Below are 26,734 nucleotides of genomic sequence, written 5' to 3' on the forward strand. Positions count from 1 at the left end.
GTAACATTGGTTAAAAACCTATAAAACTGTTATAGAACAGTTAAAGAAGATGTGGTACATTATGTTTCACATTAGTCTTAAATGAGAAGAAACATTTTTGTTAAGATTTATGTAAAGGTTTATATGTCAAATATCCTGCGGTGTGACTGTAACATTAATGAAACCTGGAATTAGATAGATGGATAGATAGATAGATAGATAGATATATAAATTAACCAACAACATTTTGAATAATGTATGAAGCATTTGGCAAGATTGCATAAATATTAAATTTAGATTAAGATATGTGAATGTGAAAAAAACTCAAGACAGTAATATTAACTACAAGTTAAATTTCGTAACACAAATTATGTCCTGTGGGGTGACATGTATGTCAATGTTTGTGAACGGGCAGCTGCAAGGCCAACTACAAGGGTCTTAAAGACAGGCTCCTAAACAGTCTGTGAGTGCGTTGCAATATGCGATCTTGCCTCCTCCACTTGCTTCTCGTCATGATGACATCACTGACAAAAGCATTATTTTTCTTATTTGCAATTGGGATGGTGAATGAAAAACAGTCCATCAAAAGTTGTTGTGGCTAGGCTGACAGCTGGGAAACTTAATCGTTTTCTCCACGGAGGAGGGGCCAGGAGGCGGGACAAGGAGACAAGCGCAAGTGGAGGAGGCAAGGTCGCATATTATAACGCACTCAGTTATTGGAGAGTGTTGTGGAAGTTAAAGGTGACTATTTAAGTTTAAGGTGACTATTAGCCTCTTAATATGTCTGCATATTGCAATGTTTCTGTCACACAATGCTTAGGTTCATTTTGTGGTGTGACTGCTCTTTTAGAAGTGGATTTTTTTTTTTTTTACAAATGAAAACGCATTAAGATTGAACACAGTATCACTATACAATATACAGTATACATACACTATATGTATACAAAAGGATTAAAATGGCCACGATGACTTCATGTCCTGGGTGGGTAGTAGTAGTGTGTGTGGGGTGGGGGTTAAAGTAGTAATAGTAAAAAAAACATGGGTAATTTGTTTGTGTAGAATATTAATTATTTTATTGTACAGTATCTTATAGAAATGTCACATTGCAGGGCACATTTCCCCCCTAAAAATAGGCGAAATTCCACGGAACACTATGAGCTATTTTTTTTCTATTTTGTTTTAATTTTTTCTGTTATTTTTTCCAGTAATTGGAAAAACTTTTTTTTTGCGTTCTAACGTCAACCACCCAACCCCTGTTTCATGGTTTTTCCAACGTTGAGTTTACGAGTTACTTTATTGACCTGATTTTTTTTTTTTTTTTAATTGTTATTGTGAATTCCATTAAAATACTTGGAAGAAAAAAATAACGATCTTATGCCTGTGTACAAGTTATTACACGAAAGATTAAATTGGGTCTACCTTTTCTTGACATTTTTTTTTTCTAAAACCTGAAGAGCCCATGAATTTGTGATCTGGAAAAATGAAGGGGGTAAGACTTCCACAACACTGAATAAATGAGGTAGATACTGTTTATTTAGAAAGGGAATTATAGTGTAATGTGGAAAAAGGAAAGACACGCAAGCTTTACACACTTTTTTTAAAAAATATATATTTTTCAATTTGTGCCCACAATTTAAAATGGAATTTCTTCACACAAATGTAGCAATTGTAAGGCTACTCAGTCAAAATCTAGACCATTGAAATCACACTACACCAACAGCCTACAGTGATTAGTGTTCATGGGTAGATGCAGCACCTTCTCCAAATTTGGCAGCCACACAGCATAGCTCACAGCACACATCATGGCTGGGAAAATGTCACTCTTCAAATATTAAATGGGGATATTATCCCTGTCTGACATTTTTAATTTCCAGACAGGCTTTTTAGTGTGAAAACCGAGTAATTTTGTCATACTAGTACATGGGTGTCAAACTCAAATTGATTGAGGGCCAAAATCAAAATCTTGACTACAATTGTGCATGCATACACTTCATACTCACAGCTTTTCATGTTCAAGTTGTGTTACGCTATACACTGATGGTGTATCTGGGCCAACTGTAATACACATTTGAATGATCTCGTGGGCTGAATGAAATGGCTCTACAGGCCAAATTTGGCCCCCGGGCCTGCGTTTGACATCCCTGCACTAGAAAATATTTGTTTATTACTTGGTAAATATTCATGAAAAGATCCAGTTGGTTGGTAATAGGCAGCAGTTTCAATGAGCAGCATAGTTGCGATACCTACTCAGGGCACCTTAAAAGTTACTTGTTTGAATGCTACATGTTTCAAAGTGTGTCAACTCTAACAGGGGTCAAATAGCAGCAATTTAAAGAAGTCTGACCATTAAGTCAACATGAGCACTTTTTTATTTATTGACTGTAATGTAATAGAACTTGAAATTCAACCAACAATGTTGACCTTCAAACAAGACATCCAAATCTTTTGAATAAATGGTGTAGGAATTACAGCAGTGTCTGAAGCACGCTCTCCACATGGTGGACAACTGCACAGTAAATGTCTGCCCCAAAGCACTGAGATGGAGCATTGGGATCAAAAACCTGCCCCAGGTTTTCCATGCCGAGGGGAGTCACCAGGTCAGGCACGCGCACTCCAACGCTGGCCATTTCTGTGATGTCAAGGTCTTGGGTCTGGATGTCCTGAAATCGCATGTAATGCAAATGATCACTACTTGTAGTTCAAGGACTTTTCAAAACCGGTGTGGCGTCTATTGGTCCCTTTCCGGGGTCAGCCCTATGTTCCCACAGCCCGTTGGTCCCACAGCTTATTCTTTCTGTTCCATGTTCCCACATTTTAAAGAAAATATTTAAATATAGGCCCTATTTTCCACAACTCCATGTTCCCACATTTCCGAGTAAACTAAGAGAACATACCTTTCTCCCTGCCATGGGACATAGGGCCTAAATTTGAATGAATTCTTTGAAATATGGGAACATGGACCAGTAGGTATAAGTGTGGGACCAATGGGCCTAAAAATGTATGTTAAAAGTCTTAGTGATGTGGGACCAATGGGCTGTGGGAACATAGGCACGCTCCCTTTTTTCAGCAGTTAACATTGACAAAGAGCTTAATGTGCAATAGGCTATGTGTAACCCCAACAGGGGTAAGAATGTTCTAACTGTTCATTAGGCTTGCTTATAGATTCTCAAATTAATCACATCTTGTTCTGTGAAGTAGCCTAAAGTGGAGATACTGTGCCCTCTTACCTCAACATTTTCAGGGGGGGCTACAGGGTTCTGTGTCGTGCCAATGGCCCACAGTTGGTTTGGGGCGCGATTGTGCTCGGATCGGATGGGGTGGTTATTCCATCCTTCCGTAAAAGTGTCCAGACTCTTTTGGATGCGAGGCAAGAAAACAAACTGGGCGCAAAACAAGTGGGAAGAATTTGACGGGTCAAGCAGGCTATCCTCCTCTAGGCTGTGTAGGACATGATAGAAGTTGGAGGTCACAGCGGTCCAAACATCACGCCACAGACGTTCTATTCTTTTTTTTTGGGGGGGGGGGGGGGGGAAGAGATAAAGAACAGTTACCAAAGTCTGACAACACACTTAAAGGGACACTGTGCAGGAAATGGTCAAAAAAGGTACTGCAACTATGCTGCGAATTGAAACTGGGCTGCCTATTGCCAAATTTGATCTTTTCATGAAAGTTTATGAAGTAATAAACTAATATTTTCTAGTATGGCCCAAGTACAGTCATTTTTGCAGCTAAAAATGGCTATTTCTGGAAATTCAAAATGGCTGACCATGGAGAAGATCCCCCTTTTCATGTAAGAAAATTGCAATTTTTTCAGTCATAATGAATACTTAGAATTTGATGGTGGTGGTAAGTATTCATGAAAAATGTAACATTAGTGAATGGAAAGCGTGAATTCTGGAAAAAGACAACAAAAAATCTCACACAGTGTCCCTGTAAACAAACTATAAACAAAGTTTGTGAGTACATGATAACATAAGCAGTACTTAATGGTTTCGGCAAATTCTAAACATGCCTTATTCTAAAGCATAAACTCCTTGCCTCTGATTGTGTACACTTTTGCCCGACATGAAGCTCCCTCTTCCACAGCCACGGACGTCAAACATGTATCTGGCTATGTCGACATTTTCCACGCCTTGGTCTCCCCTGACCCTTGATGAATTTGAAAAAACAAAGTGCAATCATGGGACTGCAGATAAGACAGACAGGTATTTTTGTTCTGTAGAACTAATAGTCTTTCACACGTGCACACACACATCTGGTTACCTTGATGGGCAGCCGTGATTGTCAACAGCCTCAAGGAAAAACTGAAACGCTGTTGTTGCCCTGTTGTTATTGGCAATTTGTAAGTACAGGACCTATCACAACCAGTGAACAGAGACAATCAGTTTCCACCCCTGATCGCTAACTCAGATTTTGTAATTTACGCTGCTTTTGCAGAACTCTTCACATGAACAACATCACAACAAATCAGCAAAGCTTGGGCAATAGCCTACATTACAAAACCAGACAATGTCGAGGGTCACTATTGTAATGTGTTTTTAAGCAACTTAACCAACATGACAGCACAATATTTGGCCATTACAGGTGTCAAAGGGGTGAAATAGATACTGACACTGTATTGTCTATAAAATAAATGTGATTGAGCAGTGTGAAGTATCCTAATCAGTAAAAAAAAATAATGCAAACACCTTTCTTACCTTTCTTGAAAATCCATCGATTCCTCCAAAGATCACCATTCCGTATCTGTAACATGGAAGAATATTATTAGTAGCACGTCTTCATGAGATCACTGTCTGGGGGCGGGGGGGGGGGGGGGGGTAGAGTAAGGTAGGAACCTTGAATATTGATATTTGTTGACAGGGATGAAGTCTGTTGCATTTCCCCAGAAAGTGACTGGAAGACTGAATATGTTCACATGTCTTTGCAATAAACTAACCGGATCAACTTGTGGTTTGTGTCGACATGAAGGAGTGAGAGAGGAGCTGGTACACTATAGGTCCTTCTCACAACACATCCAAGCCTCATCATCCTCTGTACTACCCCAAAACCATCAACCCGGTGCATGGACTTCCACACCCTTGACCACTGGACTCTGTGGCCTAAAGCCATCAACTGCCCTTTCACCATCCTGGCACCTATACGAAGAGGGAAAATAAAATCACTGGAGATTTAAAGCAGGTGAAGTCATGGGCCAAACTCAATATTTTGTGTAATGTTCTTGCTAAATCAATGTTTATTAGCTTTATTATTAACACTAAAAGAATGCCAGCACACAGTAAGCCTACTAAGGTGAATTTCACAAATAGTCATTCCCATTATTTATGGCCGTTCAGACTGACCCTCTGTTGTATATTAGAGCCAGGGGAAGATGCTATAGGGAGGGCGAGCAGGGCATTTGCACCAGGCCCCAAGGCACTCTTGTACTGGTGGAGGGAGCCCTATATTGTGACCTTGGCAGGCCGTATGGGGGCCCTGTAAGTGTCTTGCCCTCCGACCCTGTGTGCAATTGTTCCGCCACTGATTAGAGTGAGACACTGTTCTGGGCCCACTCGCATTCCTTTAGCTCACCAATCGAGTATGTGTGTCAACTATAACACACATTTTAAAACAATCTTACAGGCCAATTAAAAGGATTATGCAGGCCAACATTTCTGCTGTAATTGCTCTCGTCTTATATGTTTAGCATGTCATTGTAGACGCTTCTGAGAAATTATCTGAATTGAAAAATCTTACAGTATTATTAAAATCCATAGAGTGGTGGAGTAATACATGCATAGATAGTGCTGAGTTAAAGTGGTGAAAAGCATTGTATAACAATGGCATAACAAAAATCACAGTAGCAAGGAAGGAAATTCATAAATCATGGTGTGATTCCATATTTTTTAAGTCAAGGACAGCATATTCATCCGATAACCAATTGCTGTGTAAAGCACCCACCTAAATTTGGTGAGGCCTCTTTAATGCCAATGATGAGGTGGTCAAGCTCCTCATCTGACATGGTGCTGTACCTTGCCATTTTCTTGATGCCCCACTGTTGCATCCTGCGCTTCAAAGTTCTCTCTGAGACAGCAAGCAGTGAGGCTATGCAAGGAATTGATAGATCAGTTTCTATCAAATCCAAGAGGTGGCTTTGAGAAATATTTACTCTTGGACGACCTCTCTCTCCAGATGTGTGCTCCACTAAAACAGCTGTTCTTCTGTTGTTGATGTGGTCATTCAAAACTGTGAGCAGCTGGAGAATAGCGTCCTGTACCTAAACAATATTCATGAATGGGTCTCAATTATTTGTTAAATGAAATACCACTTCCAGAATTCTAATTTCTGTCTTGTGTATGTGTGATTGTGTATGGAAGGTATGCGCCATCACTTTAAGTTGAATTGAGACCAGACACTTACCTCCTGTGAAATACTTATTTGAGAGCCGAGTGAAGCAATCAAGTGCATATCACTTCGGCACACAAACTCCACATAATCCAGGTCCAAGGGCTGCCTTTCCAATGCCTGCTCCAATCTGGACTGTAGTCTTGACAAAATATATCTTTCAACCATCTCCTGAAAAAGGAACAATATTGTCATAAATAGTGTCCTTACACAACAGGACATTGTGCATTTGTATATCACATGATACATGTACTAATTGAACAGAGTGGCACAGTGGGATTAGACACAGAAGGCACAAAAAGCTGCTGCATACAGCACTGTTTGAACATTTTGAGTCACCCAAATTGTAAAGAAGACTGAAGTCTACAACTACAAAATATTGATGCACACACTCTTAAAAAGGCCTTGAGCGCTCCCTTTAAATCTACAAAATCCCTCCCAAGTCAAGAACTACATTTCAAAATATTTCAATGACATCAACCCCACAAGGGAGCTTTTCAACCACTATTGATTTTAATGATTTTATGTTCAGTTGTGGAGATGTAGAAACCACTGATCACTTGTTTTTTTCCTGTGACTGTAACACTTTTTGGAAAGATGTAGGCCTATTAGATGACAATAAATTAATGTAGTGCCCCCCTTTTTTGCTATTATTATTATTATTATTATTATTATTATTATTATTATTATTATTATTATTATTATTATTATTATTATTGTGGTTGTTGTTGTTTATTTTATTTACATTTACTTTACTATTCATGGCCTATGTTACATTAATCGTACTCTGTAATTCATGAAAAAAATCATTGCCTATTTATTTTTTAATCGAGTTCCGGTGCAAGGGTCTTTAGATTTAGGGAAAGTAGACTCTGGCTCTTTTAGGACAGTAGAGGGCGGACATGCGCCTGAACTGAGCGCTACTCGCCCATTAAACCCTCACAGAAGAAGAAGAAGAAGAAGGCGGTGCAAGGGTCAAACGAAACGTGATGTCACAGATTCTATCCATGAGGGCTGATTATATCAAGTATGTCTGGCTGCGGACTGTAGCGCCATATCCCTCTCTATATCCCTGTCGGCCATCTTGGCCCAGGCAGCCCATCCATGTCCCTGTCGGCCATCTTGGCCCAGGCAGTCAATGCAATCATGTTGTACGGTTAAAAACCCATCTCCCTGTCGGCCATCTCGACTAAGAATCGTTAAAACTACCATGGGACATTTATTGATGCATTTAACTGACAGTTATTGTATTGCAGGATTTTGTTTAAGAGTCTGTTAAAATCCACTAATCAGCAAAATAGGCCTACTTAAACAATAATATTTTGCTTTTTTTTTGTTTAAATCATGACAAGTTTAGTGTACACAAGTCCTACAATATTCAGTCTTTAAAATTCACGGCAAAGAACCTTGAAATAATGAGTATTGTTGCACTTACCTTTGATTAATCACATAGGCTGCATGTTAAACTAAGATAACCCAAATATAAACATAAAATGCATCTTTCTTTGATTTAAACTTGTCATGATAACAAAGGGCGCCCAAACATCCACAACTCCCGGTAGATAGGTCTACTTCTAGCAGATATTAGGCCTACTGTTTAAAGACTTAGCCAAATGGAAAAGACAAGGGAAGGCCAAAGTAGCCTATGTTTTCAATTGGTTCAATTAAATCAAATTTGTTTATTAGACAAACACAGTTTTAAATCCACCAAAGACGGACCAGGACAATCAAACAAAACAAAAAAAAACACAAAAATAAACTTTTAATTAAAATATGAATAATTACATATGTGCAGACATTTAACTATGTGCACTCTCAGCCTCTGAAGCATCTTATTTGTTAAGATAAGAAAGCAAACACAATACTAAATGAAAACAACTGAAGTATAAACGTGTACATAAATAAAACATTTACTACACATTTCCAAGAGTGGCTGTTATTCTGATATCATCCAGGAAGACCGTAATGGTGAGATTAGAAAAGAACATTTTCTCAACTGGAGTTGTTTTGGAGTGTGTGGGAGAGTCAAAGGAAATGTTGGGAGTGCAGGACTTTTTCTAGGATTTTTTGGCATGAGGGAGCATCATGGCAGGTTACAGGGGGTGAAGGGGGGTGTTCCCCCCCATGAATGAGAAATTTATTAGGGGCGCTCAAATATATACATATATAAAAATAAAAGTATGAGGGTGCACCCACGGAGGTATGAGGGTGGAGCGCCCCTATTTCCCCGTTCAGAAAAAGCCCTGGGAGTGTGTGTGTGTGTGTGTGTGTGTGTGTGTGTGGGTGGGTGTGTGTTTGTTTGTTTATGAGTGTTAGCCGTTGTAAATCGAATACAAACCCACAGGCTCAACTAGCTTATTAGGTACTTATCTAAACACTGTTGCACTGAAATGCTGACAATATTTTGGTAATAACAATTAATTCGCCTCGCATCTTTGTTTCAGTTGGCCAAGTGGTTGCTTACCGCAACACCACTAGGTGTGCGCAAGTTCATTGCACTGCCAGACACAGACCTTGATACCAAAACTTTAGGGAAAGTGTGAGTGTTAGGGTGGGCACATGTTGCCAGTACGGCCTGGCAGTCCTTCGAGAAGTCCTCCATGTCCTCTTGTATTTCGAAGTCGAACACAAAGGGCTCCATGTCCACCTCCACTCCTCTACCCGTCCTTTCAACCCTTATTGGTCAGCAGTCACTGCACAGCCTGGTGGATGTCCGTCAACAGCAGGAGCTCATTCTAAAACAAAACCATTCAAGATGTGTTAATTGTAGACACATACTGTGTCTCACAGGGCACACTTGTGCACCTCAGGCACTAGGTTTCAGTGTGTATGGCAGATTGAAGGGACCTCGAACTCAGGCCCGGGGGGCAAATCTGGCCCGCTGAGTCCTTTTATTCGGCCCACAAGGTCATTTCAAATGTGCATTACAGTTGGCCCACACACCATTAATGTATAGTGTATGAAAATGAAATTTGGTGTCACAGGAATATAAGTGGGCACAGGCCAATGGAACAGCTCACACTAATATGCAGCTCAATATTTGCAGTAGTGGAATGCATTGGCACTGCCCTTACAATTCCCACACTACCCTGGACTTGTCAGTACCTGTGGTTTTGTTCTTCAGCCAATTCCAAGATCCTGGTCATTGTAATGGGGGCAGCGCTTTGTTTACATTTCAAAAAAACATTTTTATTTATTCCCAAAAACATCCAAAAGGTTGTACAACATCAGCAGACAACTAGCAAACAGCAATACCGTTTGGGAAAATATTTGGAGTACGCCTATGTTAATTTTGTTTAAAACGTAAACAAACGCTGCCCCCATTAGAATAGCTCATGTCTCGGAAAGGGCTGAGTCAAAAAATGTGGCATCACCGGGTACTAACAAGTCAAGGGTAGCGTGAGCGATACAACAGCATATTGAAATTGACTGAACTGGTCCTTTAAGAATTAAATAATCTTATTTGTGGTTAGGAAGTGTATATGGGTTTAAGAAAGAATGACATTAATTTTATTTCATGGGTAAGCCCATCTTATTCAGGTGTTTGTCTCACACCAGAAGTGTGGACTGGTTATAGAGATTTTATGGGAATGTACATGTTGTGCAGTTGGGTGGCATCATTGGCAAGGTAGTCATTTCACTTCATACATAAATAAATACATGCATAATATAAAATAAAATATTAATTACCAGACAGTCTTACAACGTTTCTCCACTGTATTACCAGGCAATGAATGAGGGATAACCATGTCAAGCCTCACTGCAGTGGTTTCTGTAAATAAATGACAGACATTTGAGTTAATAGATGTATACTGTGATAACAAGAAAATAATAGGAATGACAGGTTTGACAACTTAAGAACTGGTTAGACAGCATAAGCAAGGTTCTCTCATCACGTTTAGACGAGAGTCTCTCACATCACGAAAGAGCCTAAAGCTACCCCTTCTCCCTCCCAGCGTGTTTATCAGGCGGTGTATTTTTTCATTTTACAGAACATACTTCATCTAGTGCTAAACAATATCAACAAAGGCCATCAGAGGACTGCATACGACAAGAGAATGCTAGAGCTCTAGTAGATTCCGCCTTAGCTTTTCGTGCTTTCTGGCATTCAAGCAGACTGGCATTGCATCTTCTTAACATTGAAACTTCAAATAAGAAACACTACACACCTGTTCAGACGCACAAAGCACATCAGCGGGATTTGCCAGGCACTCTCATCTACTCCTGAAAAGGCAATGATACAAGAAAATGCTTGAGACATACTCCAACAACAGTATATGTGCAGTAGTGGAATGCATTGCCACTACCCTTAAAATTCGATTACGATTCAGGAGGTAACGTTTCATTTCAAATCGATTCAGTCCGATTGTACGATGCATTGCAATGCATTACATTTCTACTGAAAGCATTGCACATTTTTATCTGTCATGAGGCAGTACAAGCAGTCAGACACTGAACAACATTTTATTGGCTGCTGTGTGTCCTGCAATCCTCCAGTTTTCAATGCTTGAAGTGCTTTCATTTAATGTAAAGTTCATTTACTCCAGAAATGCCCACAGAAGTAATTGAAACATTAAAAAATATGCCGCATCAATTTGGGCATTTTCCTAATTGATTATTGTTGACATCACTAATGTGCAGGCACATTTGAAATGTCATATATGGGTAAAGAGGGTGTGTGAAATTGAAGTGCATACACACCGAATTTGGCCCTCAGGCAATAATAATAATAATAATAATAATAATTGTATTTGTATAGCACTGTGTCATACAAGGCATGTAACTCAAAGTGCTTAACAAATGGGAAAAAACATTGTTAGAGATAGATTTAAAAGGAGAGGTATAGAGGAGAGGCAGAAAAAGCAGGAAGGCAGAGGAAGAAGAGATAGACAGAGAATGTAGAGTCATAAGGTCAACGTAGGTTAGGACCAGGATTCTTAGATGTGTAAGGTCCATAGTGGCTGGGCCTATCATAAGTCATAGATAGTCACACAGAGATTGGGCGCTCAGGTGCGGCCCCTGGTGGCATCAGGGGTGAGGAAAAACTCCCTTTCGCTTGATTCATAGTTTGTGAGTGACTTTGACACCCCTGGCATATTGGTCATGCACTGGAACATTGTGCTCAAAGTGCATAGGTGCGCCATCTGAGACACAGCGATACTGTATAACACGTCACACTGAATTACTATTAATAAGTATAAGGGCCAAATTGAGTTTGGTATGCATACTTTTTGAATACATTGATCACTTGGTTGTGTTACTCCTTCATACTATGCAAATGCTGCAACTGATCACCTTCATCTTGTGATGTTTTTGGGTGAGGGCTGGGCAGGGTGGCAGGCTGGCTGCGGAGAGAGAGGATTAGAAAAAGACAGAAAAAGTTTAAGACGCGATGGAAAAGTCCAATCGTCATTATGACACCGCACACATTGAAATTACACTAATGCTGCAGCCTAGTTGGTGCCCCAGGGGAGCATTGCAGCAGAATGGTACCATGCGCAGGGTGGGGAATGGGGAGAGCACTTGTTAATAAACACCCTCTCCAATTTAGCAGGTTGGGAATCGAACTGACAACACTCAGGGTACAAATCTGACTCAAACTTACCCATGACTGTTTCCTTTAGTCTAAATAATTAAGAATTAAATAAGCTTATTTGTGGTAAGGAAGTGTATGGGTTTAAGAAAGAATGGCATTTAATTTATTGTATGGGTAAGCCCATCTTATTCAGGCGTTAGTCTCACACCAGAAGTGTGGACTGGTTATGGAGATGTTATGGGAATGTACATGTTGTGCAGTTGGGTGGCATCTTTAGCATGGTAGTAATTTCACTTCATACCGGTGTAAATAAATACATGCAGATAATAAAATAAAATAATTGCCAGACAGTCTTATAAAAGTTCTTCCACTGTATTACCAGGCAATGAATGAGGAATAATCATGTCAAGCCTCACTGCAGTGGTTTTTGTAAATAAATGACAGAAATGTGTGTTAATAGATTTATACTGTGATGACAAGAAAATACTAGGAATGACAGGTTTGACATAACAACCTAAGACAAGGTTAGGCAGCGTACCGGTAAGCAAGGTTCTCTCATCACGTTTAAACGAGTGTCTCACATCACGAAAGAGTACCCCTTCTCCCTCCCAGCGTGTTTATCAGGCGGTGTATTTTTCATTTTACAGAACATACTTCATCTAGTGCTAAACAATATCAACAAAGGTCATCAGAGGACTGCATACGACAAGAGAATGCTAGAGCTCTAGTAGATTCCGCCTTAGCTTTTCGTGCTTTCTGGCATTCAAGCAGACTGGCATTGCATCTTCTTAACATTGGAACTTCAAATAAGAAACACTACATACCTGTTCAGACGCACAAAGCACATCAGTGGGATTTGCCAGGCACTTTCGTCTACTCCTGAAAAGGCAATGATACAAGAAAATGCTTAAGACATACTCCAACAACAGTCAACAAAAAACGAAGCCACAAGTTGCTAATCAGCTACCTCTTTAGCACTCTGTAAACAAATGCATGACGGTTCTGTTGTATTAATGTGTCCCAAGGAGGCATCATTGATGTGTCCGCATTATTAGTGCCCATATACTAAAAAATGATCGAAAAATAGCCATTAGTGTTGATATGTAACATTTAAAGCACCGTCGATTGGCTATGATTTGTCGTTCACCCCTGAGCTAACTAAATATAATAGATTATTTAGCTTTCAAGTCCGACTTTCACTAGTAAACTATAATCTGCCCTTAACAAGTTTATCAGTCCCCAGCAGATTGTTGTGCACCACGTACCAATAAATATCATAAAGTCACTCAACTTACATGTCTTCAAGTTCTCACAAGACGTTTTCGTTGAAATTTCTTCTCCAAACCCAAACTGATGGGTTTGCCGAGTAAGCATTCTTCAGATTTCTAGAGCGATTTACTTACTTTTTACGTGCCTAAAGATACGCTTAACAGCCAAAACAAGTTATTTATGTATACATTTTACAACCTCCTAGTCCCTATAATTTTATTTTTCTGTAAAAATGTACTACTGGCCCGGCGGCCGCGGTAATCTGATACAAAATGGCCGACAGGGATATGAGCGCGAGCCGCGGGGGAGAGGAAGGAGGGGGTAGAGAGATATCCCGCTGCAGTCCGCAGCGAGACCCATCTCGATGATGATGCAGCTGCCGCAGAACAGAGAAAACATGGCGGTCGCGTTCCACCTGAAAACCGTTAACAAATGATTAACATTGTGTACGGTGCAACGTTTTTTAAAACGATTCTTTGGATTTTGTTGATTTGTAGAACGTGTACGGTTATTGGTTCTGGTTGTTATTGTTACTTGAGTTACATTCATCGCTACGCTAGCTCGGTAGGCCTACTAGCCGTATGATGTCAATCACACGCAACCGTAAGTGCAGTGGGGGGAAAATCATGCCGAGTGAGTGACTGTTAGGTGAGTGTTAACTAACCATTTCATCTGTAGGCTACCGTTCTAGTGTCGGATTGTTACACTGGTTGTTTCAACCTAATTTAAGTCGAACGATGCTGCATTGTTTTTCATTGCAGTGCGACAACGATGCTGCATTGTTTTTCATTGTGGAGCGGCAGAGTTGCCGACTGGGTCTATGAGAAGGTTGAAGCTAAAGGGAAACGTTTGTATGCAGTCAGGGTGGCAAAACGGCAATAATTCGGTGATATGGAGCTGTCTCACTTGTGATTTTAGACGGTAGTCTAGGCCTAGACTGACTACTGTTCTTATCTGCCCCATAGTGCCTACATAAGAGAAAAGCTTAGCCTATCTACCCTGCCATTCTGACTACGGACAGAATAACACTAGGCATGATTATGAGTACATGGATACCATTGATAGCCAACGCGTTTCGATCGCGTGCGACCTTCGTGACTATTTTCACTGTCTTTCCCAAACCAAACAGCAGTCAATGGTGTAGGCCTATCGCCTATGGCACAGACCTGCAATAAACTAAACTAGACTGGAAGTCGGTCACGTGATTCGTTTGTCGTATTTGCCGCCGCCATGTAGCCCCAGACTTCACTACAGACTTGCACATCAGACTTTATTGTTGTAGTCTATAAGATTGGAGAAATGTGCATGGAATGTGTTACTTGGGTTATTCGATTAGAGTTGTTTTATGTTTTTTTTTCTTCTGGGCTCATGCTGTTATTATGGTTACTACAAGCATCTTGGCTTGGGAAAGACAGCAGACAGAACCGGTTGTCTGTTCTGAAATAGGCCTACAGCTGATTAACCACTGTCCTGACCTTAACTTTGTATAAATCAAAGGAAACAAAATGTCTGCACGTGCATGACTGTCCAATAGCCTACCAAAAATATTCACAAAACTGAATAGGCTGCCACTAGCTCTTCGAAAATGATTGAAATCCACAAAATAACTTTGTATTCCCAGTTTGAAATCGTCTGCATTTCAATGTGCCACAGTTGGGATACTCTGCGGTACGATATGGCGCTGCTGAGTCCGATTTTCTGATACTACTTAGAAACGCCCATTGCCAGTCTAGTTTAGCCTATTGTTGGTTTGTGGTGTATGGTGTATCTTGTATGGAGCAAAGTGGAAGTTGTCTAAACTGTATTTCTCTAACCTCATAGTAAGTTGCTTTGGATGAAAGTGTCAGCTAAACGTAATGTAATGTAATGTAATCTCTCCCCACTTTCACTTCCTGTTGCTCGGCAATGCTCTTCTCCAAACTGAGCTATGGTACGACAATGAGCACATCACAGGTAAGCTTCTCAATGACCTCTTCCTCTTCATACTCCATATGACTTCTCTATTCTCCTCGCTTTTGTCCGTCCTCATACATCGGAATTGTCAAGCTGTTTGGCATTAACACACTTCAATATGTAAATAACGAGTAAAGCCCTTTTTGAAAAGCAACATTTTTAAAAATAGTTAAACACATAAATATTTCCACAATATGCGGAGAGACTTTTTTACTACGATATCAGTTAAACATGCAAGATAAAATTAAGGTTTATAATATGACTTACACTCACCAGCCACTTAAATGGGCACATTTCTAACTGTTCATTGACGCAAATTTCTGATCAGCCAATAACATGGCATCAACTGCACAATATGCGGAGAGACTTTTTTACTACAATATCAGTTAAACATGCAAGATAAAATTAAGGTTTATAATATGACTTACACTCACCAGCCACTTAAATGGGCACATTTCTAACTGTTCATTGACGCAAATTTCTGATCAGCCAATAACATGGCATCAACTGAGTGCATTTAGGCATGTAGACATGGTCAAGATCATCAAACCTACTGTGAGAATGGGGAAGAAAAGTTATGAAATTACTTTTGAACATGACATGGCTGTTGGTGCCAGAATGACTTAGTCTGTTTTTTTTTTCAGAAACAACTGATCTAATAGGATATTGAAGTCGTTGTTGTGATGCAAACAACTAACTAAATTCTTGTTCTACTTTCCAGGTTGTTGGACCAACCAGCTCTCCAGCTGTGGACGCTTCACTGCAGTGCCTCCATGCACACTCAGGGCCAACCACAGTGCAAGATTAAACAACTGCTCAAGGACAGTGGACCAAGTCAACCATGTGCCCATATGAGTAAGTAACAAGAATGAAATGCCAACATAGCACCCCCAACCCCACCTCCTTGCCATTGCTATTAGCACATAATGTTGTCTATCAATGTTTTTGATTTCTCATTTGTATTGTGTGTATGTTAGTCACTACTTCTGACCGTGTAATTTCAATATGTCTAGTACTTCAGAGTAAAAAGAGTTAAATACAATTCAGAGCAGGACAAATCATAAGTAACATATTTACATCCTACACAGTATTGTAAGGGGAGGAAGGAAATGGGAGCTACTGCGTAAAGTTCTACCAAGAAGATTCAAATTACTTCCCCTGCTGACAATGCCTGCATTAACAAATCAGACTCTCCCTCTCCATTAGGCATCCCTCACTTCACCATCCTGTCAATCACCGAATCAGCGCACACATTTGGGATTCTCCCTGTACGTCACTAATTCATCCTTTCTTTCAGCCAATAGATCATCGTCAAGGCTTTTAAAAACATCCTGTCTCATAGGTTCACAATGTTTGTAAACACGATGTTGTGAGGAGGGGCAACATACTGGCAGCCAACCACGTGAGCTTTCCAACAATCAGAGGTTGAGTTGTGCGCAGCTAGGTTTGTGCAGCCAGGGGAAAACAAAAATGTAGAATCCATGTATTGTTCTGCTTCTAGCTCAAGCCGCCTCAGACGCCGCCTCCACGCCTCCTACCACAGTCACCAGTTGGTTTGCGTCTGACATTGGGCTACGCTCCTACCATGGAATTCGATGAGAGGGAGCCTGTGCCAAAGAGATTCATACATCGCTTAACTCATGTCAAACAATCATTGTCAAATAAACGTCAATAACAGTTTCTCTTGCCTCTCGAGTCTTTATGGTACAACTATATATCATCTACTCGAAATCAACACAGAATCCTAAATTATGTGCAAATGTTCAAGATGTATGCCTGATGTATTTTTTTGAGTAACATGACCTTTCATCTCACAACTTTATCAAAATAGTAGGTGCGATTTGTAGGGGGGATGGGGGGGATTGTCCCCTCTTCTGGTTTTGATAGATTGCCACTTTTTCTACTCGATTATAATCACATATTAATGTAATTCCATTGACATTGCTTAAAATCTTAATCATACCCCCTTCTGGTTTCTGGCTGAATGAATGACAATTTGAGCTGTTGGTCCTTGCGATCCTGTTTAAAACTTGTGCAAAGTACTTTTCCCTATTTTGAATGCCATACAAAGTTGAAATTAAAACCTGAAGCATTGCCTTCTATTTTCTTCAAAAAATGTCAACACAACGCTTTTGTATTGAATGTTATACATTGTGGCCTATAGGCTGCTATAGATAGCAGTAGGATAAACATGATCATGTCTAGACTGAGACATTGACTGGAGCAGGTGGGTCACATATTTTCAAAAACGAAGTTCATGGTGTTGAAGAAATTAACTGAGCAGTAGCCAATTGGCCTAATTTAAGTGTTTTCGATGCCAAGCAAGCTGGCTAATGTGAGGATGCATGGCGTTTTAACTACCCATTTTCAGTAGACATACACAGGGAGGTCATAACATCTCTGGTTATAACCTACCACCATTTCGTGTTCTGTTGTAGATTGGGGGTGTCAGACGGCCGTGTTACTTTGATGAACCGCAGTGGCTAAGTCTACTGGGTGAATGGGTTCTTAACCAGCTTGCTGAACAGTGGAAATAAAATCTTGGTAGCACCTATGGAACTGTGTGGGGCAAACCACTGCGTAACATGCCACAAGTCATGACAAATGGTGAAAATTGTTTTTTTTATTATTATTTTTTTATGTCTGTTCATGTTATAGTTCTACTGCAGCTCCTTCCTGAAGCTGCACGACATTGGCCAAGTCAGCCATGCACGGAATTTGCTATGCAACATCGCCCCCGCCCGGTATTAATGGGTGACTAGTTAAATTTCAAAAGCTCGGATGAACACCTCAAAAAGCTTGTTTAAAAATGGGTGATATGGGAAAATGGGTGATATAATATAGCCTACTACTTTTCAAACATACAGACAGTTAAAACTAAAAGTGATTGGACACATAGGCCTAGCTGCAGTACGTTGTTGCTGGCTGCTACAGACATGATGCCATTTGAGAAACTAACCTACAGACAAAAGTGCTACGTCCCGTATCCTCAGCTAAAATCACGATTACAGTTACAAACACATATTACAGTTAAGTATTGTATCCATGCTGAACCATATCAACAGGGCGCAAGCCTTTTGGGTAACCTTCGCACCTTGTGTGACGACTCCATTTCAGTCCTTCCACGACACTCATCAGATGCGTTCTTCTGTGGTAGCGCTTATCGGAAGTGGGTGGTTCATGCAGAGTCCTCAGGATGCACTGATTGGTTGCCAGTAAGCTTTGTTTTGATTGGCTTCCACTCTCTGACCCCACCCCCCGTAAAAAGAGGGCCAAAATCCGTAGACTTGTAAAAACGATTCACACTTGTGTGCTTGCTGCTCCGAGCAGGAAGAGGTTCGCACAGCATGGCAAAACAGATTCACATTTGTACACACTCCTACTGCCACACAATTACAAAGCATTTATGCAGGTACGTTTTATATTTTAGGAGATGCAAAATATGTGTGCAGATCTACAAAATTAACCTGCAGATGCAAGATGTTTTTCCACAAATACATTGTATCTGGCACGTATGTAAAATGATTCTTCACATATCAATTTTATTTCTGGACATACGAATTTTATTTCTGGACATACAATCTTTATGGCCTTGTTCTAGTTCCATATCTCTGTGTCTATCTGTCTGTGTGTCTGTATGTGTGTGTGTGTGTGTGTGTGTGTGTGTGTGTGTGTGTGTGCACCCTTAAAAGAGATTGGTTAAAAAAATGACTAATCTCGTTGGTTGAGGCAATATTGGTCAAATTAACTGTGACATTGGTAACTATTAAACAAACAAATTGGTTATCTAACAACTAATATCATTGGTTAAGAACAAATTGGTTGATTTAACAAAGATATTGGTTAACTTTAATAACAGATTGGTTGAAAAATGACTAATATCATTGGTTAAGCAAATGTTAACCAAGAGATTGGTAACTGACGCAGGTCTGACGCTCAACGTCAAGTACGTAACTCTGCTTCTCAATTTTCTGACAAAGCCGCCATCTTGGTGCTGCAGGAAAGCCGTTTGAGATATTGGTGAAATTCAAACACTTTGTGAGGTAAGTTCGTTTATTTTCAATGTTTCGTTAATAATTTCAAGACAATGCCAAATATACAGTGAATAACGAAACTGTTTCTTGTTCAGGATGGTAATTTGCAATGAATTTGTCTTCAGACCATACCTCCGCTAACAGGCCATAACTACCGGTATGCTAACTTAGCCCTAGGTTGTTTTCACAACTTTGTTGGAAAGTTTGTGTTTTGTTAGAAACAAACTCTACGAAATTTACAATATAGATTTGCTCCGAAAGAGCTATAAAACTTGTCCAGTGGTGCCAAAACACCCATGCCAGAGTCAAGACCTAGCTAAATGTCCGCTAGCAACATAGCTATCAGTGGTTTCTGGAGGAGGGCCGAAGGGAGTGCTTCCCCGCCGGCCAGAGATTGTTTGCGCCGGCCTCTTCACCTGAAAGAGCTAGTGCTGCATGATAAGGTGGTTCGCTAGCAACAATTAGCTTTAGTGTAACGGTTAAATCATGTTGACTTTGTTGAGGGATGTTTGAAATAGCCCGATGTATTCATAACTGAATGTTGGTTTCTTGTTAGAAACGAACACATTTTGAATAGAAGTTTGTTCTGAAGTTACAACATGCCAAGTTAGTGTTGTAAGCCTGTTGGCGCCAAAGTTAAGAGCTAGCTAAATGTCCGCTAGCAACATTTGAGCTAGCCAAACTGAATAATGAATCTCTTGTCCGCTAGCAACATTAGCTAGCTAAAGTCTTTTTTTTGTTAGAAACGAACTCCCTTTGAGTATAATTATGCTCTGAAGATATCCAGTTAATGTACTTGAGCCAAAGTAAAACACAAATACCAGAGAGAAGAGCTAGCTAGAAGTTCGTTAGCAACATCAGCTTATCTTTTAGCTGACTCAGAAGCTTGAAGTAGCCACAACTTATGCCTGATTTTTATTGTTAGAAACGAACTCATTTTGACTATACACTTGCTCTGAAGTATGTTTTAACACATGTGCCTTTCCCTGTTCGTTGTGTAAAGGAAGTGAGTAAGTAAACTGAACTTGTTATTGTGCACACAGTGTGCTGTTTTGTCCCATTCTGTTACTACCAACTCTGTGGGCTGTTCTCTCTGTTCAGGGAGAAACCACTGTCAGCCATCAGATCGTGTTCTTTTCAATAAATAGGCATTACCTATTTGACAGATTTCTCCTGAAATAATGAGCCCAGGAACACCCAGATGTGTAGGGTACTTAATTTTTGGCTTGATCAAAGATGCTTAATTTGTATGGTTACTGCAATAAATATTTAGATTTCTTTGCCCATCCTTTTTGGATCTACTTGTAGGCCTAGTGATTTTAGAGGTCTTAACAAGTCGGCTATGCATCAGATTTCATTTCAAGTGATGAGTAAAATATCCAGAAAGATATATAATCTGTTCTTTTTGCCCTCTAGCTTAGCACACTGAATTCTTTGAGCCATCTGGTGTCAATCCGTGTGGGAAAATGATCAATGAAAACAATTTAAGAAATGCATCTTATAGATGTTTCATATTGTAGGCCTATTCAGCCTATTGTGTCATGGTGGTGTTATCATTTTTCAAACTTTATTTTTGTGTAATAATTAGGCATATTGATACATAATCATGTTCATGTTTTGTGCTGTCTTGCTTTGCAGATGACAGAATATTGCTGAAGGATCCTACATGGAAGCTGGCTGATTACACGGAGTGATTCCTCTGGTGTGGTGTACCTCAGAGAAATAAACACTGTTGCAAGAGGTGAGTTTAAGTTTATAAAGTCACACAAAACCTATCCATGTATTTTTAAAAAGTCGAAGTCGAAGTAACTTGCTCTGTATTTCATGCTGTCAATATGAGATGCATACTAATGTTGTGTTATTATTGCAGCTGAGAAGATGGCCAAGATATCCTTATTGCTGGATGGTAGCTCTGGTCGTAGTGGACCATATCTGCAAATGCTTCTGAACATTGACAGAATTTCTAAAGGTTAGCAACCATTCACAAATTTACACCACATGTATGTGTGTTTCAAATGTCTTAACAGTTTGAAGCACACACTGTTAATCAGAGATGCGTCCTGTTCATGCCGTGTGTTATTTTGAGAGGATAGTTAAGGAATAATGGCAGCTGCCTGGTTACAGTAGCCTACATTGATCCCCTTTGTAGCACCATGTCTAAAAATGCTGAGAAAAATCAGTTTGTAAATGTTAGCATTTTTTTTATGAATCTGCACCAAATGTGTGTTTCAAATGTCTACTATCTAACAGTCTGAATAACACACTCGTACACAGTGGTGGACAAAGTAATAGTACTTTTGTGGTGTAATTACAACAGTAGCACATGATATTACATAGCTGTTACACCGTTTGCTCCAGTATACCTACCTATTGAGATAGACTGTGTTATTACTGAAAAACAATAAAAACCAAACAAGAACCCACCACAAACTCAATCCAACCTGTGCAGAATCAGCTCATCGTAAGACAAGTACATTGGTCTACTTTTTACTCAGATAAGTTACCTGTGTTGGAAAGAAACCGTTTAAAAAAAAAAAAAAAAAGAAACTTTTACTTTTACTTTGTCCACCACTGCTCATACATGACATTACCAATTGTTGTGTGCTCAGAGCGGCAGTTTACAAACGCACCCTTGGTGCCTTCTGCTGTTAGGCCTATGACACTGAGCCCACCGTTTCATTGATTGTATTTGGGTTACATTTTCTCAATTTGTTGTATTTTTCAGGATCGCTGAGGACTCCCCCTCCATGCGTGACATCTTTGAGAAATTTTCACGCTTTCTGGAGATGCCAAGTTTGGTACGTCTGCCAGACATTTTTTTAACCTTTATTTAGAAAGAACAAGTCACGATATAGTTGTGTGCATTGTTGATTTTGGCTATACTTGGTGTTAATTAAGCTTCCTGATACTGCATTATTTATACCGTTCACTCAGTAGAGTAAAGCTTTCTATATAACCTGTTAGAACAGGGCGTTATAAATTTTCTGGTTACCAGAATGGCAATTACTGAGTCGCAATGCATTACTAAAGGCCCTATGTTGTAGAGTAGTACTGGCAATTAACCTTTCAATGACTATTACAGCATGTTTCAGATGGTATGGCGTGCATTATGGGGCTAAGCACCATTGATGTATCTCTCTCTCTCTCTCTCTTTCTCTCTCTCTCTCAAATCTTAAAAATTCTTTCAGGCTGGAACCAACTTTGCATCCCTCTGCACTGACACTGAGAAGGTTTCAAGGACCCCACTACTAGGAGGCGAGAGTTTGACACGGCAGTGTCATCACTGCCATGGATGACAACGTAACCATTCCTGTTGGTGATTGCCTGACTTGCGCAGTGACAAGCTTTTCATGCTCTATTGGGTGTGTAACTTGGCATATCCCACAGTTTAACTCTGTTTTTGCCTCTTTTGAATATGTGTACGATATAACCATCTCAACCAACAAGTGGGCCAAGGTACTGGAACATTTCTCACTTCAAGTTGCTCTGTAGTCACTGGACATTTTTTTAAACATCTACGCAGACACCACCACTCCACACCATGTGTATTTTAATATCTTCTGATTCCACTGACATGCAGACTACATCCTATGCAAATTCAGGTAATTTACCTGGTACTGGAGAAACAGCATTGTATGCCATTCTAAGTGATACTTGCCTCCTTGTTTTGCAAAAATGTACTGTTCTTTGAATATAACTTAAAGTAAGATCATGTTTACTCTGAGGTTTTCTCCGGTTGTCAAGCACAACCTTAACGTTTTGTAAGTAAGTAATAGTCACAGGATATGCATGCATTTGTAATTTGAATTTTCGTTGAAAATGGCTCACCAAGCATAAAATGTTACCTCTGCTTTTGATTTTTCTTTTTTTTTTAAATGTCCCTACCAGCCTGTCTTTTTGTTGTGTCCACACAACTTTACCATCATCAGTGTTGGGAAGGAACAGATTGCTGTAAGTTACTGTATCCCCATCATTTCAGATCAGTGCTTTAAAGCCTTTTGAAATTAAATTGTTAATAAACTTTGTGAAAACAAACTCAAATCTTGGTTATTGGTTATGATTGATATAGCTTTGAAACTGTTAATTTGGAGTGAAGTAATTGCAGTGTCCATCTAACCAAGCAAATCGGTTAAAATTTTAACCAATATCTGTGTCGGACACATATTAATCGAACAAATTGGTCAAAACAACCATTGGGGGATTGGTACATTTTTGACTTATAAAGATTGGTTAAACATAACCAATCTATTGGTCAAAACAACCGATTTAGAATTGGTTAGTTTTTTAACCGATCTAGATTGGTTGAAATTTTAACTAAAGTCTAATCGGTTATTTTGACTAATATTTTTCTCGGACACATATTAATCGAACAGATCGGTTAAAAACTACTAATTTTTTGTTTATTTTAACCAATCTTTTTTAAGTGTGTGTGTGTGTGTGTGCGCGTATGTGTCGCACACACGCCTTTTGTCTGTGTGCGACACCATGTGTTTGCACAATCTCTTCAGGAATATGTTTCTAATTTGCGGAAATCCATCGTCACCCCTCCCTAAAACCATGAAATGGGACTCTGTGAGTGTCACTTCACCTTAACACTTTAACGCTGATGCAACAGCCCTGTCTCACAAAGCCATCCATCAAACGCACTCTGAGTATCTTGAATTGAACTTTATTGGCCACAGATGCTTTTTGTCTTGTGTTTAGAAGCCTGTTAAGTCAGACCAGTGTAAGTTTGCCACTTGTCACATCACTCTGACTCTGGTGACAGCTACCATTTCGGTGTCATTATTTTGTTAAAGACATATTTGGCACACCAACTGCTTATCAAAAAGAAGGCCAAGTATCTTTCATAAAAGGGTCACATGAGGTTTTGATAACATTTTCTATAAAGCTTGTATTCATAGCCTATAGCAATGTATTATTCATTGAGCATTTCAATGCATTAATAAAGTATGCATAGTGTCCATGACTTTGTATACCAATGCCTGTACTGCTGTACAAAGACACAATGATTGTACCAAGATATTCCACAAAGCCTCATGAGACCTTCTCCAACTGTAATTCCAACTAGCAAGTCACTCAGTTGGAAATGTATGTGAATGTGCATCGACGTACCTGGTGAGTTGCAGATAATGAACAAACACATTCAAGAATGCCCATGCTGTTCTTACTCAGATATTGTGCGTTTGCCTGCGGACAGGTGTATTAAGTGTCCCGGAAATGTTTCAGTGTAAATGAATTCTGTGAACCATGAACCATCGAATTTAACATCGTTTAGATGTTTTATATTAACTAAATTGCTGCTCATTATCCCTTAGGCCTACTGGCAGTTACAGTAGGCCTACATTTGTATGGGAAAAGAGAATATACCAGCTGCAAATTACAAAGGAACATGCTGACCACCACAAAAAAGTTGAATGCAAAAAAGTAAGCATTCCCTTATTCACCCACTCTTCTACATACCCTACCTTCACTGGACACAGGTTGTTTCATTCATACCCTACCATCACATCCCACCTATCATAGTCTACCTACCCTGGACACAGCAAGTGGCAGTTCCTGGACAGGAGGTTGAAAGCAGTGATAGTAGAGATAGGATGACTAACTTACAGTGTGTCATCAGAGTGCATGGCCGCGAGGGGAGTCACTTTGTTCTTCTACGTACAGTACTGGAGGCATGGTAAGTGCAGTGCCGCCAGGGTTGGAGTGTGAAACCCTCTATCTGCTTCACCCTTTACCCAGTTAATTCGAACAGCATTTTATTTATTACATCAAATTAACTCTTTTCGAAAAAAGAAAACCCCATTGATCTTTAGTCACACACAGAACAGCACACACTCACATTTCCGCAGTGTTCATTCAAAACATTATGAGTTGACATTAACACTCTAGTGGCCCATAGATTAACACTGAAAAATGCAGTGTTAGCAACAGCGTACTGTTAGTGTAATGCAGTGGTTCTTAACCCTATCGCTCCGGTTGCATCATATTTGTGTCAGCAAATTCAAAGCCCACTCCTCGCTGACACACAAAAAAAATCGATCTCAAAAACATCTTGCGTGTCATTTCAAAACGTCCTGCAGTGCACGGAAACACCCTACCTTCACAGGACACAGGTTGTTTTATTCAAACCCTACCATCACATCCCACCTATCATAGCCTATCATACTCTACCTACCCTGGACACAGCAAGTGGTAGTTCCTGGACAGGAGGCTGATTTGGCCACAAACTGAACATTGGCAAACAGACATCCTCTTTCAATTGATTTTGCTGAGTCACATTTTTTAAATTCATAATGGCGTAGCACCCACTGCCCCTGCGCATCGTCTTCTAAGGCTACGCCCCCGCACTACACCGTGGCCAGTGCATTTTCCAGCGAGTGATAGTTCTCATCCATTCTACAGTCTTTGGTTGAAAGCAATGGAGAAATCTACTAAACATTCCCTTATTCACCCCATACCTAACCCACTCACCTTACCCTTTTTACCACAAACCTTACACTACCTTTCCTGGACTTTCCTTGTTGATTTCCTTGTTGCCACACCACACACAGACGGCTTATTCCCCACTCACCACCCCGACTCTACCGTTACTGGACACGTGTTGCATTCATATAGCACTTTCCCACTCCTACGAGTCACAACTTACATGGCAACATGGGTTGCTTCATTCACCACCCACCATCATTTGACAGATGTTACCTTTATCGCCCACCTTCCCAACCCGACTCTACCCTACCTACCTTTACTGGACACGTGCTGCACTCATATAGCACTTTTCCACTCCTACGAGCACTCAAAGCGCTTTAAAAAAAAAAAAAAAAAAAGCACATTGGGAAACTCCAACTCCCATTGTCATTGTGGCACAGCACTCCACAGCACACAAGTGAACACTGCACACAACGAAATTGCATTTATGCCTCACCCGTGCAAGGGGGCAGCCCTCAGTGGCGCCCCATGGGGAGCAGTGCGGTGGGACGGTACCATGCTCAGGGTACCTCAGTCATGGAGGAGGATGGGGGAGAGCACTGGTTGATTACTCCCCCCACCAACCTGGCGGTTCGGGAGTCGAACCGGCAACCTCTGGGATGCAAGTATGACGCCCTAACCGCTCACCCATGACTGCCCATAATGCGCTTTACATTTATGCCTCACATTCACCCATTCACACTCACATTCACACACTGGTGGTCGTGGCTTCCACGCAGTGTACCACCCTGCCACCAGGAGCAGTTTGGTGTTAAGTCTTTCTGGTTGCCGAGCAAGCTCCTCTACTGTAGGCTCTACCAACTGAGTCACAACTGCCCCATGGGTTGCCTTACATAGCAACATGGGTTGTCTTATTCACCACCCACCATCATTTGACAGATGTTGCCTTCCCACCTTCCCCACCGGACTCTACCCTACCTACCTTTACCGGACACGTGTTGCATTCATATAGGGTTAAGTTTTTCTGGTTGCCGAACAAGCTCCTCTACCAACTGAGTCACAACTGCCCCATGGGTTGTCTTACATGGCGACATTGGTTCCCTTATTTCACCACCCACCATCATCAGACAGATGTTGCCTTTATCGCCCACCT

At 40.4% G+C, this 26,734-nt stretch overlaps 1 protein-coding gene and 3 long non-coding RNA genes across 4 annotated transcripts; 1 reads left to right on the forward strand and 3 right to left on the reverse strand.

Moving 5' to 3' along the window:
• Positions 1-2,444: 2,444 nt before the first annotated feature.
• LOC134453871 (uncharacterized) lies at positions 2,445-6,582 on the reverse strand. The gene is made up of 8 exons (XM_063204620.1): positions 6,571-6,582; positions 5,917-6,232; positions 4,916-5,114; positions 4,677-4,722; positions 4,243-4,334; positions 4,018-4,128; positions 3,207-3,483; positions 2,445-2,639 (listed from the first exon to the last, which is right to left on the reverse strand). Exons 1-8 carry the CDS (start codon positions 6,580-6,582, stop codon positions 2,445-2,447), a joined length of 1,248 nt encoding a protein of 415 aa, XP_063060690.1.
• A 1,432-nt stretch (positions 6,583-8,014) lies between these two features.
• LOC134453692 (uncharacterized) lies at positions 8,015-11,010 on the reverse strand. The gene is made up of 3 exons (XR_010035697.1): positions 10,530-11,010; positions 10,051-10,132; positions 8,015-9,095 (listed from the first exon to the last, which is right to left on the reverse strand). It is a non-coding gene; the product is annotated as an uncharacterized LOC134453692 (long non-coding RNA).
• A 644-nt stretch (positions 11,011-11,654) lies between these two features.
• On the reverse strand, positions 11,655-13,354 carry LOC134453693 (uncharacterized). Its single transcript, XR_010035698.1, has 3 exons — positions 13,192-13,354; positions 12,721-12,775; positions 11,655-11,705 (listed from the first exon to the last, which is right to left on the reverse strand). It is a non-coding gene; the product is annotated as an uncharacterized LOC134453693 (long non-coding RNA).
• Positions 13,355-18,829: 5,475 nt separating this feature from the next.
• Positions 18,830-21,969, forward strand: LOC134453694 (uncharacterized). Its single transcript, XR_010035699.1, has 4 exons — positions 18,830-19,161; positions 20,791-20,893; positions 21,023-21,121; positions 21,878-21,969. It is a non-coding gene; the product is annotated as an uncharacterized LOC134453694 (long non-coding RNA).
• The last annotated feature ends 4,765 nt before the right edge of the window (positions 21,970-26,734 follow it).

The sequence above is a fragment of the Engraulis encrasicolus genome, chromosome 8 (genome assembly GCF_034702125.1).
Source record: "Engraulis encrasicolus isolate BLACKSEA-1 chromosome 8, IST_EnEncr_1.0, whole genome shotgun sequence".
NCBI lineage: Eukaryota > Metazoa > Chordata > Actinopteri > Clupeiformes > Engraulidae > Engraulis > Engraulis encrasicolus.